The 16,112-nt window shown below is 44.2% G+C and overlaps 1 protein-coding gene and 1 pseudogene across 4 annotated transcripts in view; one reads left to right on the top strand and one right to left on the bottom strand.

The window, feature by feature from the left end:
- The window catches only part of VPS35L (VPS35 endosomal protein sorting factor like), a 143,416-nt gene that overhangs the window by 113,194 nt on the left and 14,110 nt on the right, over positions 1 to 16,112 (bottom strand). For 3 of the 4 annotated variants that reach the window (XM_061152945.1, XM_061152942.1, XM_061152943.1), the window contains 4 exons: positions 10,409 to 10,576; positions 6,664 to 6,786; positions 4,031 to 4,055; positions 1,024 to 1,100 (listed from right to left, as the gene is read on the bottom strand). In XM_061152945.1, the coding sequence (XP_061008928.1) occupies positions 1,024 to 1,100; positions 4,031 to 4,055; positions 6,664 to 6,786; positions 10,409 to 10,576 (393 nt within the window). Of the gene's footprint in view, positions 1 to 1,023; positions 1,101 to 4,030; positions 4,056 to 6,663; positions 6,787 to 10,408; positions 10,590 to 16,112 lie in introns of all 4 variants that reach the window. The other variant, XM_061152946.1, reaches the window with a different exon arrangement.
- LOC133063924 (methylosome protein WDR77-like) lies at positions 11,900 to 12,783 on the top strand (annotated as a pseudogene).

Genomic DNA, 16,112 nt, shown 5'->3' with positions numbered 1-16,112 from the left:
GCTTTACCATCTGAGTCACCAGGGAAGCCACTATTAGATGGACCTCTGTGATTTCAAGGCATTCCCATTCAGCCCACACAACTGAATTATTATGAGGAAATGAGAATAGTAAGATGAATGCCCAAGGCTACCCTGTTAATAAGCAGTCAAGCTAAGGCCTCTAGACTCAGAATGGTGGTGACATCAGCTAACACTTGCAAAGCATGTACAACGTGCTAGGTGCTGGTCTAAGCTCTTCACGTGCATTAACTCATGTAATCCTCTGTACTCACCCTAAGAGGCAGATACTAGGTAGCACCTCCACTTTACAGATTAGTAAACTGAGGCACAGAGCTCAAGTTCTTAAGCACCTTGTCCCAAATTACAGAATTACCAAATAGTAGAGCCAGGATGCAAACCCAAGGTCTGGCTCCAGAGTTTGCTCTCTTACCTACCAGCCTCACCCCTCCCCAGGAACCAGGCTAGTAATGTTTATGAGTGAACTGTGCCAGGGAGAATTACACAATCTGGACGGTGCATATCCACGTTAAACATGAGACTGTGAGCCCACAGTTAGGTGGAATTTAAGAGAATCCAGAAATCTAGATTCATACTCATAATTTTTATGAGTTGGCAAAGCAGTTGTGTTCTTTAAAAGCACGTGCAGAAAAATGAAACATTCCAGCAGCAGAGCAGCTGCGAGCAGCCTCTGCAGCAGGCATGATTACGTCACACTACGCAAGGCAGCTTCCTGGGAGATAGTTCCAGTTGGCTTCCCCAGTTAAATTCTGTCCCCAGATGCCCTGGGTTTGCTCAAGTATCACAGTGAGAAGGACACCTTTGGAAAACCAACCCGAGGCAGACTCCTGCAAGCTCGGCCAACCGCACCACTGGCATCTTTCCCCGATCGGTTGGTGCCTCAGGAGGCCTGAACACAATGCGCAGCTCGAGGATTAATCAGGGAGCAGCCACCGAGATTGACTTCACTTGGCAGAAGCACCGGAAGCATCACTGCTCCCGGGATTCAGCAAATGACTCGCTCACCTCCTCAAAGTCATCCAGCTCCTCCAGCCTGGTCCGAACCTTCTCTGACATTGCAGATGTGGCGGTCCCAGCTTTACCTAGACAGAATGGATTTATGTCACACGGGTGGCTTTCCTCTGTCACCAATACCCCCAAAGGAAGGCATCGTTCACTCTACGCTTCATCATAAATAAAGAGGCTGGGGAACAATTTTATTACAGACAACTCCCTGAGATTTGGAAAGCAACATCCTTACATAACCGAAGTTTCATTGGAAACATTTCTGCCTAGGAGTTGTTCATGGGAACGCAGCGGGCCAGCCTCAAAAGGGTTCCATGACATTTGATATTTACAAACTTTTCACTAAATCATTTGTTTATTCCTAAAGAAAGGCAATCCAGATAAGGATGCCAAGAATCCATCATAGCTGTTTTCCTCAAACAAAAGGCCCTCTCAGGCTCTACTCACAGTGTAGAATTGTTGTATCAACAACTAACAGAACAACAGTCCCACTGTCCAGAAGTGGAAACACTAGGGCTTCAAAGCCCTCTCTTCAAGCAAACAGGACTTGTAAGCCGCCTTCCCTCGTCCATCAGCACAACCATTCTCATCAGCAGGGACTGGAGGGAACAGAAGGAAAGGACCCCAGGCCGTGGGCCAGTCACAGGGCAGGGCTCTCTGTCGAGCTGCCTGTTGTCCTCCAGAGCCTTCTATTTCCGAACCCTTTCTCCATTTTAAGGGGGTTTCTGTTCTAGACCAGTGGCCCGCCTGCTCCTGTCTACCGAACTCACTCTCAGGAACTAAAGTTTACTCTTTTAAGGCACTGGTTTTGTAGCTCTGGTGTTAATGCACAGATTTGCTGGGATCAGCTGAGAGCATGGTACAATTATTCAATTACTAACAACTACTAAGATTCCAAATAATTTGATTTTTTGACCTGGTTTCTACTTTCCCCTTCATTTTGAAATATATCACAGAACGTGCATATATGTACATTTTAGCAGACCATCATAAAACTTTTGTTGAGAGTCCCTTGGACAGCAAGCAGATCAAACCAGTCAATCCTAAAGGAAATCAACCCTTCACTGGGAGGACTGATGCTTAAGTTGAAGCTCCAATACTATTGCCACCTGATGCAAAGAACTGACTCATTGGAAAAGATCCTGATACTGGGAAAGACTGAGGGTAAGAGGAGAAAGGGGCAACAGAGGATGAGATGGTTGCATGGCATCATTGACTCAGTGGACATGAGTTTGAGTGAACTCCAGGAGATAGTGAAGGACAGGTTAAGCCTAGCATGCTGCAGTTCATAGGGTCACGAAGAGTTGGACACAACTTAGCGACTGAACAATAACAACATAAAACCTTTGCAGCCACCACCCAGATAGTATATTTTCTTGCTTCTTTCACTCACCGCTAACTTTAGATCATGAAGTTTACCCATGTCGTTGCACAGAACTGCAGCTAATTCATTTTCATTGCTGCTTGGTATTTTCCATGGTGTGAATACATCACAAATTATTTCTTATTTTACCATCAATGGATGTTTGGGTTGTATCCTGTTTGGGGCTACTGTGAACAACACTGCTATGAACATTTCTGTGCATGTCTCCTGGTTCCTATATGCATGCATTTGCTCAGGGCAGTGCTGCTCAGACTTTGACAATAATCACTTAAGAATGTGTTAGCATGCAGGTTTTGATTTTTAGTAGGTCCAGCAGGGCCTGTGACTCTGCATATCTAATGAGCTCCCAGGTGATGTCACTGACCACACTTTAAGAAACATGGACTTGGGCAGAGTTGAAAAAATGCATTCTCTAGAAGGCCATATATAAGTATTTTAGATTTTGTGAGCCATATAATCTCTGCCACAACTACTCAACTATGACACGAGAGTACAAAAGCAGCCATAGACAACCTGTACACACACTGGCAAGGCTTCGTTCCAATAAAACAACGTACAAAATTAAACCAGGTTTGGCCTTGAGGATACAGTTTGCCAATTTCTGATCTAGGGTATATTCTGATAGTGGAACTGCTAAGGAAAAAGATTGGGCCATCTTCAATTTTAACAGATAATACAAAAGTGCTTTATACAGTGGTGGTGTCATTTTATACTCCCATCAGCATCACATGACACTTCCTGTTGCTCTACATTCTCACCAGCTAGTGATATGGTCACTTTTCGATCTCTCCAAACTGACAGACATGCAATGCTATGATTTACTTTTTTAATGGTTTGGGGTCAAAATTACGCCTATAATAAAGGTGCCCCCACTCTCTTGATTTCTAATGTGCTATCTCAATCTGCAGAGAACACAAAGTTGCAGCTGCCATACCAGCAATTTGCAATGCAGCACGCCTGTGCTCCTCTGCACCCCAGTGATAGAGGAGCTAAGTCAGTGGCTTCAGAATCACCCACGAGCTTCAAAAACGGAATTCCTGGGACCCATTCTGCAAGATTACTTTGATAAGCAGAGTAGGACCCAGTGGTCTATATTTGTATGAAATATAAATATATATATTCCCCAGATGACCCTGCTGCAAAGCTAGTATGAGATGCTCTGGTCCAGACCATGTCTCCTGGCTGAATAGAATAAATTGAGAACTGCTGTGTTCAGGGACCAGTGGCTGGTAAAACTGAATGTGTGATTCCGCTTATTGGTGGATCTGTGCTTTCACAAGGGATAAAGATGTAAAGCAAAGGAAAGAATCTCTAAAAAGAAGAATTTCAACCATTCCCCAGCCAGTGAGGAGGCATACAAGAGGGGTGAGTGACTACCACTCTATAACCCCAAAATCAAGGTTTCCGTTTTACTACTAGTAGTAGCCTCTTTGGTCTTTTTTTCTTTCATTCATCATCTAAGTATGTATTTCAATTCTACTAAGTCTATATATAATCTAGGAAATAATAGCTTCAACTGAATTAAACATCAGGATTGGATACTACAAACTTTTTCTTTGGAAAGCTATTTTAAAGGTAATGGGAGAATTCTCCACCAAAACAGTAACAACAACAAAAACTCACCTTTTTCAGATCCCATAAAAAGATTCTGCAGAGGCAAAAAAAAAAAACCACAATTATTAATATTTTCTAAAACTTACTGGATTCTATGTCAAAAACTTATATTTAAATTATCCAAGTAGCAATAAGACCACATGAGCCATCATTTTGAGACAAAGCCATTTACTTACCCAAATGAAAAAGAGAAATATTTATTCAAAGGAAGAAAATACAGCTCTCTAGAAACTACTAGAAATTCAAATGTCTAGTCAATTCAAGACTCTCAAAGCAAGACAACAAAGAGCAAGATTTTGAGAACGATGGTGGCATGTGAAAGCCTTCAGTGTACTCTAATAAATCAAGGTTTCATAACCTTGGCAATACTGATGCTAAGAGGTAGAAAACTGTTGTGGGGGGCTGTCCTGTGCATTGCAGGATGTTTAGCATGATCTCTGTTTTTTCTACATTAGATACCAGTAGCACTCCCACCGCTGAGACAACCAAAATGTCTCCAGACATTGCCAATGTCACCTGGGGAGTAAAGTTACTCTTGGTTGAGAATCACGGCTCTATATTAACTCAAGGCAATCAGAAAACAGTAAGAAAAAATTTTAAATAGACCAGCAATTCTGCCACCATTCTTTTTAACAAGCACAGACTCTGGAAGAAGGGACTAGAACCTTCCTAGCTGCTACTGAGTTCACCCCTTCCTCCCTGCTCACAGACCCAATTTCTGATGGATGCACTGTGAACAGTCCATGACGACCTTCAAGACAAATGTAACTGGACATGTTGCGTGAACTCCAGGAAGTGTTCTTGAATGTGAGAGGGTGCATCCCACTTCTCCCCTCCCACCGTCTAACAATTTGGACATGAGATGACACTGAACAAGACAGAGAAGCAAGACAGAGAGAGTCGGGTCCCTGATGACTTCAGAGGAGCCACACCGCCCTGGACCACCAGCCTCCAGGCATCTTTCCAGTGTGAAGAGAGATGAAGCCTTAGGGAAGGCTTCAGTTACAAGCTAGTCCTCAAGTACATAAGCATTAACCTGCTTACCCCAGTTGAGCAACCGGCAGAGTACGGGGTAAGCCCCAGTCATGAGCCAACAACTTGACCTAGCGGCCATCATCTAAAGAAACAGTGAACCTCTGGCCCTGGCAGAAAATCCACCAGTGGGACTCTCTGAACAACAATAAGAAGTTAACCTTCTTCAGGATAGCTCTATCCTCCCCTCAAAACTCTCACCTCTCCCAGAGATGGGACTGTATGACTCCAGTTCTTTTTCTGAACTGTGCCTGATACCTGATTCTTAACACATTTTTTGAGCAACCAATCAGCATGTTTTATCCCAACTAATACTCACATACCAACTGAAAAAGAAACTAGGCAACATAATTGCGATACTGTGATTTATAATAAGAAATACATGTTTAGTCTTTGCCTAGATACCTGGCACAAAACTCCAAATCCTTGGAACTTCCTAGATGAGAACAATCCAGGAGTCTCTTGTTATGATAATGAGGTGGATTTTTTGCAGCACCAAAGGATGAGGGCTGTTCCTCCAGGGAATCAACCTTTCAGTCCCACCTCCCTGATTTCCCAAGAGGAGAGAGGGGCTAGGGGCAATTACGAGTGGCCCACAACTTAACGAATCCTCCTATGTAATGAAGCCTGCATAGAAACCCAGAAAGATGGGGTTCAGAGAGCTTCCAGGCTGGTGAACCAGAACACATCCACCTGCTGCGATGCTGCACCCCAAACTCCATGTGAACACTTGCTCCTTTGTTCAGGACCTCACTCAAGGTATCTCCTTGTCTGGTTATTGGTTCATATCCTTTAATATCCTTGGTAATAAACCAGTAATCCAGTGAGTCAACTGATCTCTCAGTTCTGTGGGCCATTCTGACAAATTACTGTGTGCTTAGTCGTTCAGTTGTGTCTGGGTCTTTGCGACCCTTTGGACGGTAGCCCACCAGGCTCTTCTTGTCCATGGGATTTTTCAGGCAAGAATACTAGAATAGGTTGCCATTTCCCTCCTCCAGGGGATCTTCCCAACCAAGGGATCAAACCCACCACTCCTGTATCTTCTGCACTGTGGGTAGGTTCTTTACCCACTGAGCCATCAGGGAAGCCCAAAGTGTCAGTTGCTCAGTTGTGTCCAACTCTTTGCAACTCCATGGACTTTAGCCCAACCAGGCTCCTCTGTCCATGGAATTCTCCAGGCAAGAAAACTGGAGTGGGTTTCCCTTCTCCAGGGAAATCTTCCCAACCCAGGGATCGAAGCTGGGTCTCCTGCACTGCAGGGCAGATTCTTTACCATCTGAGTCACTAGGGAATTAATTATAACTGAACCCAAAGAGGTGGCCTTGGGAACCTCTAACTTATAGCTAGTTGGTCAGAAGCAGAGTAACAACATGGACTTTTGACAGGCATCTGATGTGGGGTTGAGCCCTTAACCTGTGGGATCTGATGCTTTCTCCAATATCACAATTGAATTGATTTACAGGCCACCAAGCTGGTGTTGAAGAATTGCTGGTGGGGGGGCAGCGGGCTGAGAACCTATATGCTGGAATCAGGCACAGAATCGTAATAACAAAAAGAAATGACTACTACATCTGAAGCAGACACTGGGAGAAAAGTGTCCTGGTACTTACAATAGAGAGCTTTTCCGTGGTAGTGTACCGGGCAAGGATTTCCCCTCGTTTGCTGGCCCAAGGCTCAAAATCTGATCCTACGATGGAGTTATCATCCCTGTCACGTTTCTTTCTGGAGTTGTCCTAAGGAAAGGCAAGACAATCTCTTCAGCAGCAATTGTTTTAAAAAGTATAAGTAACCATGGTGATGATAGTTGATAACAGTATTGTATAACTGAAATCTGCTAAGACAGTAGAACTTAAATGTTCTCATTAAAAAAAAGGGGGGTAAATATGTGAGATGACAGACAAGTTAACTCAATGTATGGAATATTTTCACAATGTCTATGTGTATCAAACCATCACATTGGACATTTTAAATATATTTCAATTTTATTTGTCAATTATATCTCTACAAGGACAAAAAAAAAAAGGCATGAGCAGAAAGCAGAGAGTCCTTTACTGTAGAATATAATAGATCCTTACAAGGAGACCTCCTTATTTGTGAGGAAGCATTACAAAGAGCTGAGAAAAGAAGAGAAGGGAAAGGTAAAGGAGAAAAGGAAAGATATACCCATTTGAATGCAAAGTTCCAAAGAGCAGCAAGGAGAGATAAGAAAGCCTTCCTTGGTGATCAGTGCAAAGAAATAGAGGAAAACAACAGAATGGGAAAGACTAGAGATCTCTTCAAGAAAATTAGAGATACCAAGGGAAAATTTCATGCAAAGACGGGTATAATAAAGGACAGAATGGTATGGACCTAACAGAAGCAGAAGATATTAAGAAGAGGTGGCAAGAATACACAGAAGAACTAGACAAAACAGATCTTCACCCAGATAATCACAACAGTGTGATCACCCACCTAGAGCCAGACATCCTGGGATGCAAAGGCAAGTGGGCCTTAAGAAGCATCACAATGAACAAAGCTAGTGGATGTGATGGAATTCCAGTTGAGCTATTTCAAATCCTAAAAGATGATGCTCTGAAAGTGCTGCACTCAATATGCCAGCAAATTTGGAAAACTCAGAGGTGGCCACAGGACTGGAAAAGGTCAGTTTCCACTCCAATCCCAAAGAAAGGCAATGCCAAAGAATCTTCAAACTACCACACAATTGCACTCATCTCACACACTAGCAAAATAATGCTAAAAATTCTTCAAGTCAGGCTTCAAAAATATGTGAACAGTGAATTTCCAAATGCTCAAGCTGGATTTAGAAAAGGCAGAGGAACCAGAGATCAAATTGCCAACATCTGTTGGGTCATCGAAGTATCAAGAGTTCCAGAAAAACATCTACTTCTGCTTTATTGACTATGCCAAAGCCTCTGACTGTGTGGATCACAACAAATTGTGCAAAATTCTTCAAGAGATGGGAATACCAGACTACCTGACCTGCCTCTTGAGAAATCTGTATGCAGGTCAAGAAGCAATCATTAGAACCGGACATGGAACAACAGACTGGTTCAAACTGGGAAAGAAGTATGTCAAGGCTGTATACTGTCACCCTGCTGATGTAATGTATATGCAGAGTACATCACGTGAAATGCCAGGCTGGATAAAGCACAAGCTGGAATCAAGACTGCTGGGAGAAATATCAATAATCTCAGATACGTAGATGATACCACCCTGATGGCAGAAAGCAAAGAAGAACTAAACAGTCTCTTGATCAGTGTGAAATAGGAGAGTCAAAAAGTTGGCTTAAAACTCAACATTCAGAAAACTAAGATCGTGGCATCTGGTCCCATCACTTTATGGCATATAGATGGGGAAACAATGGAAACAGTGAGAGATTTTATTTGGCAGGGGGGGGAGGGGGGGAGGGGGGGCGGGGGGGGGGGGCTCCAAAATCACTACAGATGGTGACTGCAGTCATCAAATTAAAAAAAGCTTGCTCCTTGGAAGAAAAGCTATGACCAAGCTAGACAGCATATTAAAAAGCAGAGACATTACTTTGTCAACAAAGGTCCCTATAGTCAAAGCTATGGTTTTTCCAGTAGTCATGTATACATATGAGAGTTGGACTAGAAAGAAAGTTGAGTCCCAAAGAATTGATGATTTTGAACTGTGGTGTTGGAGAAGACTCTTAAGAATCCCTTGGACTGCAAGGAGATCCAACCAGTCAAAGCTAAAGGAAATCAGCCCTGAATATTCATTGGAAGGACGATGCTGAAGCTGAAGCTCCAATCCTTGGACTACCTGATGGGAAGAACTGACTCATTTGAAAAGACCCTGATGCTGGGAATGATCGAAGGCAGGAGGAGAAGGGGACGACAGAGGATGAGATGGTTGGATGGCATCACTGACTCGATAGACATGAGTTTGAGCGACCTCCAGGAATTGGTGTAGAACAGGGAAGGCTGGCGTGCTGCAGCCCAGGGGGTTGCAAAGAGTCGGATGCAACTGAGCAACTGAACTGAACTGACAATAGATAGTCTAAAGGTTTACTATGATAAAAAATTTTCAAGCCAATTCACCACAAAAGGCCAACAAACCTATCAAAAGATGCTCAAACTCTTTAAGAATGAAGGAAAGGCAAAGTAAAAGAGATTATTTTTCAACAATCAGAATGGCCAAGATTTGGGACTTTGCAGGTGGTCCAGGGGGTAAGACTCCACATTTCCATGGCAGAAGGTGCAGGTTTGATCCCTAGTCAGGGAAGTTCCACATGCCACAAGGTGTGGCCAAAGATTAAAAAAAAAGGTTTTCAATGACTCATAATTATCCTAGTTGGCAAGGATGCAGGGGACAGGCACTCCAAAGTACTGCTATGCTGATGAAAGTGTAAATTGGTAAGCCCTTTCTGGAGAACAATCTGGCAGTAGCCATCAAAATCTTACACACACATTGCCTTAACCCAGTAATGAACTCCTAACAAGTTACCCTATAGAAACCCTTGTCCGTGGGCACCAAGATCTATGTACGTTCAAGGACCAATGCACCACTGCCTATACCACCAAACACCACAAACACACAGTTCATGTGTCCATCATGGCAAATTAAAGCATGTCCTGTTCCTTACGATACAATGCAGGATTCAAAATAAGAAAGTTGTTCTATAAGTACTAATATAGAAAGTTCTCCGAGACATATGATCAAGTTAAAAAAAAAATGTATGTATGTCAAAAAAGAAAAAGAAAGTCAACAGATGTATGCAATGCCAGCAAAGAATGATGGTAGATCCTAAAGTCAGGCCAGGACTTGAATTCTAACTTGGATGTGACTTAACATGTTTGTTCCACTGTGTGGTCCTCTTTAAATGAGTCTTATATTTCTTGCACAAGGCAGCATGGAAACTAAATTTGGAATTTACTGTAATACATCCGCCATGCTGTTAGCCAATACTGTTATTACTGTTGTTGCTATTATTTACGTATGAGTATGTATGTAAATGTTCAGAAACTGTTGTCATAAATATCTGTGAAAACACAAACAAAAAGTTAAATGATATGCATTTACACTGATAATACTGCTGACCTCCAGAGTGGAGAACAGAGTGAGGATGGGTTGACTTCATTGATAATATTTGATTTTTTAAATGAAAAATTAGCAAATTACTTATGTAATTACATAAAATCCAAAGGAAAGAACATAAAAAGAGTGAAATGGAAAATTTTTAAATGCGTAAAAAAAAAAAAAAGCAGCTGCAGTAGTTTCCAGGATCTACTCCGGCCTCTCAGCAGCAGTGCCATGAGACTACGCTGAGCATTACTTGTTCAATGAAAACCCCCATCCCGGCACCCACAGGACCGATCCAGCTGACAGCGTTACCATGGCAGCCGCCAGGGTTGCAGGGTCAGCAGAGGCTGCGAACATGGAGAGGGGGTCAGTCCCATCCAGGACGCTGCTCAGCGGGTCCACCACGGAGCTGGAGGATGAAGACGACGTGGAAGAAGTGCTTCCCTTCCGGCTCACTTTCTTTGTCTTTGACTCTGTGACCTGTGGGGAAAAACTGCAGAGGTAAAATGGTAGTCTCCTATGACTTCTCCCAATGAGACACTCAAATGGGCTTTCCCTCGTTTAATTATGAACTCACCATTCCTTTGTAGCAGGGACCCTTATTTTTCGTGAAAAGCTAACGTGACTCAGAATCCCAGCTGTTGAGGAAGAGAAGCTGAGAAGCTAGGATTGAGAAGGGAGGGACAGGGCCTCTGTGGGTTAGGAGGTGATGATATAGCTGGTTTTTCATGGGGCCTTCTTACTCAAAGTGTGGTTTCTGGACAAGCAGCATCCATTGCACCCGGTGGCTTATAAAAATGTAGACTCCCAGGCCCCACCCCAGACCCACTGCATCAGAATTTACGTTTGCAGCAATGGTCCCGGTAGGGTAATGAACCAGAATATGAGTGATCCCAGGGTCAGTGCCTCTGCATGGCCATCTCATCATCACAAAGCAGTGAGTGCCCAGCTCCTCCCTTTTAGGAGAACTGTGTATGTGCTGAAGGACATGTTTTTGCTCCACTGGCCCCCATTCCTCCCCAACTTCAGAGGACCGACCAGGATCTGAGCCAAGAAGATACAACCAGAGTTTGTCTGCTGAAAATTGAGTCAACATTCAGAAGGGCTAGTTAGGTTCCACTCCTTTTCAAAAGGAAGCTATGAAAACCCAGAACCAATCTTCAGAAAGACAGAACAGGATGCAACAGAATGAAGAAGAGAGGATATTGGATAAATGAGAATTTGACTGGCCTCTGTCCCTGGTTCCTAAAAAGGAGATTCCTTGTCCTTGGAGCACCACTGACTCATGAGCCTCTCGATCACAGCTGAGTGTATGCTAATAAGAAGATGCTACATGGGGGCAAGAGAAAGACCAAACATGTGATTAGAGGGTCAAGACTTTCAGCCAGGTGATAAGAGCCTCACTTCAGTGGAGGTTGGGGGAAGCTGGAGATAAAGTTCCATCATGTGGCCAAGGAATCGGTCAATCATGCCTATATAAACAAAACCCCAAACGAAAGTTTGGACACCAAAGCTCAGAGGAGCTTCCCAGTCAAACAGATGATGTGCTGAGGGTGATGCACCCTGATTCCACAGGCAGAAGGCATGGAAGCTCTGTGTCTGCAACCCTGCCAGACCTTGCCTTATATTTGGATGGTCCTTGTGTGCATCCTTTATAACAAAATTATAAGCATAAGTACTGCACTTGTCTCAGTTCTGTGAGGTGTTCTAGCAAATTATCAAACCCGAGGGACACGGGGCTCACAGAGCTGAATCTCCAACGAGCATCTAGTTTGAGTCTAGGTTGGAGTTGGAATTGTGGAGATGAGGAAGGAAACCTCACCCCCCAACCCCCAGACGGAGGCCGAGGAGGCAGGCCTCACTTGGGTACAGGACAGAGGTATCCTAGTGGCTTCCGATTCAGGAGCTGTTGAACTGGAGGAGCTGGATGAGAAGGAGACACTTACTGTCAGCAAGTTCTGCAAGTGTGGGCACGGTGACACTGGGTCTACAGTCAGGGTCCTGAGTTCTAGCACACAGCAGAAAAGTCTGCAGAAGAAAAGACTTCTGCATCAAGGTTTTGAATTCATTCCAAGCTCACTCTGGGCAGGTCACCTGCGCTGCTGCCTCTCCCCACAAGGATTCTTCCAGGTGGTGAGGACAATGGAATTTTACTGCAGGACACCGGCTGTCTCAAGCCAGCATCACAGAAGGACTGCAGGGCCTCCGGCTACCTTCTGACCTCGCTGGCTGGGCCTTCTCAGCAGAACGAGGCTGTCTTCGGTGCAGAGAATGGGACTGTCTCCCTTGTGGACACCCAGAGTGCGAGCTGTGCCCTCAGCTAGCTGCACACTCCCAGGGTGTCTCTGGGCTGGTTCTTCCCACTCGGTTCTCCTTCCTAGCCTCTGTCAGTGAGCATCACTGACTTGCTGTGGACTGAGGCCTTTCCAGAGTGTTTAGAAGCCAAGTCCGCAGAGACTTTGTGAGAGATGCTACTTGGTCCCCACTCAATCACAGTGGGCTGGGACCATCAGGTCATCCACCATCTCACCCCCAAAGAACCTCTCCCAGCGCCTGGAGTGTTGCTGAGCAGACTGGATTTCAGAGCAAAAGCAAATCCCCCAGAAGTATCCACTCTCTTTGCCCCTGCCCTCTCAGCTGTGAGGAGCCATATACAGTATGTTAGTTTATCGGATCTGTGCAGTTAATAGGCAATGTCTCTCGGCCTGGGGGAGGCCCAACTCTGGAGTCCTAAACTCATGGAAAAAAACCTTCCTTGAACATGGATATGTATGTGTCTGAGTGTATGTCTGGATACATAATTTTTGTTGGTGGGGGAATAAAAAATCCTTCCTGTAGGGACTTCCCTGGTGGTCCAGTGGCGAGGTCTCCATGCTTCCAAAGCAGGGGGTCTGGGGTTCGATCCTTGGTCAGGGAACTAGATTCCAAATGCTGCAACTAAAGATAAAACGATCCCATATGCCAAAACTAAGACCCAGTATGGCTAACTAAATAAGTAAATTAAAAAAAAAAAAAAAAAATCTATATCCTTCAAAAGTTAACAAAAGATTTTTATGCTTCCCATGTAGCCCTGCCTGAGGAACTGGCCACGTCTGGATGAGGAATAAGATGTGCATCCCTGGATTCTTAGAAGCAGCTCACAGAGATAGCAGCAACTTTTTTTTTTTTTAATAGACCCTAATTCGCCTTTATCGTGGGTAGTGCTTCCATTCACACTGAGCTCTAGCTTGAGGAAGAGCCAGGACACTCACCACAGTTTTGTGCATCTTCTTGTTATTAAATTGAACCAGAAGTCCAGTTTCCAGCTGAATAAGAAGTCTGGCCGGTACTGATATAATGCCCCCACCTCGTCCCCACCCCCACAGAGGTGTGCATATGCGGATGAGTGTATTTCTGTCATACATGCCATAGAAGACTTTAGGGACAGAGAGCTTAAAGGCATTTCAGTTAAAAGCTGACACTAACTTGCACAGGAATGTCTGCCACTGTCCATCTGAAAGCAGCCTGGAGCCCGACCATTTTTGCCTCTAGGTCCCTGTCTCTGGATATGAGAAGCCCGAATGCTGTTTTGGGGGACTCTGAAGATTTTAAATATAGCATCAGAGATACAACTGGAAGTACTGGTCAGGGAAATAAAAAGCTGACTCATAAAAAAAAGGGAGATCTCCAGAAACCATGGATTTGGAGCCAGTTGATCAGAAGTGTGAGTGGCCTAGGGACCCCCAAATTTGCTGCTGGAGTCTAAAGCTAGGGCTGCTTTACTGAAGGCCCTGCCCTAAACCTGTGGGGTTTGACACTAACAGCAGGTAGTTGGGTGAAGTGCCTCCACTGGTGCATGTTTGATATTCCTGCCTGCCTGGCATCCATTCCTCCATCTCCCAGGCTCAACAGTCCCGATTTTCTTTGGGAATGAAAGTGGCCCTCCCTGACTCTCAGCTCTTAACAGGCCTGGTAGAGTGGACTCTGCTCCCGGTTCCCATGGTGGGCATGAGCCCCAACCCAATCAATCAGCATATTCTACACCCCAGTCACCAGGGTTGATTTGGGGAAGGACATGTAACCCAACTGAGTACACAGAAACTGCAGAGAAGAGACTCTCCTTGCTGCTGGGTTTGAGTTCCTGAGATTGGAACCTACTCACTGGTGGGTCAGCGGCAGCCACGTAAGCCCACGGGGATTTGAGGGGCCCTCTGAGGTTGAAGCTCGGTCTTGTGATCGCCTGCTTTACAGAATCACCTCTACATTTTCAGGTTCTCTGTCATTCAGAAACATCACGTCCTCAGTATCCACTGGCATCTGTCAACTTCATCCCACCCAAGATGACAACCACACGGCATCCATTACCTGCTAATTAAAAAAGTGCTAACCCAAGAGGGACCATCTATATCTCTTGCCTGCTTTTTGTTTTGTTTTTTAAATAAACTCACAGATAGACTAAGATGCTATTTAGGACAGCACCCCATAATAGTAATTAGTGTTGTGCTAAGTCACTTCAGTCACATCCCACTCTTTGTGACCCTATGGACGGTAGCCTGCCAGGGGATTCTCCAGGCAAGAATACTGGAGCGGGTTGCCATGCCCTCTTCCAGGGATCTCACGATCCAGGGTTTGACCCACACCTCTAACGTCTCCAGTATTGGCAGGTGGGTTCTTTACCACTAGCATCACCTGGGAAGTCTTTATATAATGAATTAATTCATCAAGTATTACACCAACCTTAAATGCCAAGTACTGCACGGAAGGGCTGAAACTCAGTACTGTACAATCCCTTAAAAATTTAAAATTTTTCACCTTTGAGGCTTGGCTACCATAAATCAAATGTTCTTTCTCTTCATGTTCATGCTTTAATGAAACCACCTCATTTTCTCAAACACCTAATTACCGTGTAGTCTTCAGATCCTGAAGCTCCCCATTTTTCCCCATTTTGACTTATGTTTCTGCTTTCTTTTATTCTTCCACTTTCAGGCAAAAACCTTTGAAGCTCATGCCATTCTCCTACATTGTTCTCCATCATTTTTATGCGGCAGTTATCAGTTTATTGTGCATCAGTTCCAAATCTACCCTTTGCTGTACGTTGTGATACTACAACACAGCTAGCACAACGTTAGATTTTGAGAATAGAGGGCACTCAAAGGCAACAGCAGCAGCAAGATATTCTCATCAGGGTTCCAATCCTCCATTTTAAAATTCAGTATAGAAGCCCAGTGGTCCTCAAAGACCAGTTTCAGCTGTACCCTCAGGCCATGCTCTTCCCATCTGATAGCTCTATCAAGGTTCTTTGCCATAGGCAACCTGTGTGTTCCTGTGACAGCCATACCCTCTTCAACGATGCTGAATTTCAGCCTGGGGTTGGGGGAGAGGCTCTATCATAAGTCCTCAAGGTTCCTTCACTAACCTCTGTTCCTCAACCTGGAGCTGATGTCTGCATCTTTGTACCTGGTACTTTTGGACCTCTCAGAGCAAGGTTAGCACTGTTATAAGGCCCAACAGCAAATATTTTAGGCTTTGTGGGCCAAACAGTCTGTCCCAATTCAACTCTGCCTGAAAAAAGACATAGATAATATATAAATGAATGAGTATGGCTATGTTCCAATAAGACTTTATTTCCAAAACTGGGCTACTGGCCATAATAATGCCAACTCCTGCTTTAGCCCTGTTTCATCCTTTATAGTAATTAACTATCTTTTACTAATTAACAATTCTTTAAATTTCCCTGTTCAAAAATCTTCTATAGTTTCTGTTGCCTGACTTGGCCCCTGACTGACTGATCTGCCTTGCCACTGACATGTGGTTATTTCCTCTACTACCTGCCTTATTTTTGTTCTGGACATTTATCTAACTTTCCATGCTATATCCTACTCTTTGCGACTCTTTGCAAAAAGAAGCCTGTTAAATGTCCATATGACAAATTCACAACATTTTCAACCCCAGAACTGTACCCTATCAGAATCTTAACAACAATATAATATTCTTATCACAATCTCCTTTGCTTCTAGCCCTCACACTCTCACTCTGA

This window comes from Dama dama, chromosome 10 (assembly GCF_033118175.1).
Source record: "Dama dama isolate Ldn47 chromosome 10, ASM3311817v1, whole genome shotgun sequence".
Taxonomy (NCBI): Eukaryota; Metazoa; Chordata; class Mammalia; order Artiodactyla; family Cervidae; genus Dama; species Dama dama.
The sequence above is the reverse complement of the archived record's forward strand: the minus strand, read 5'-3'. Positions and strand labels throughout refer to the sequence as shown.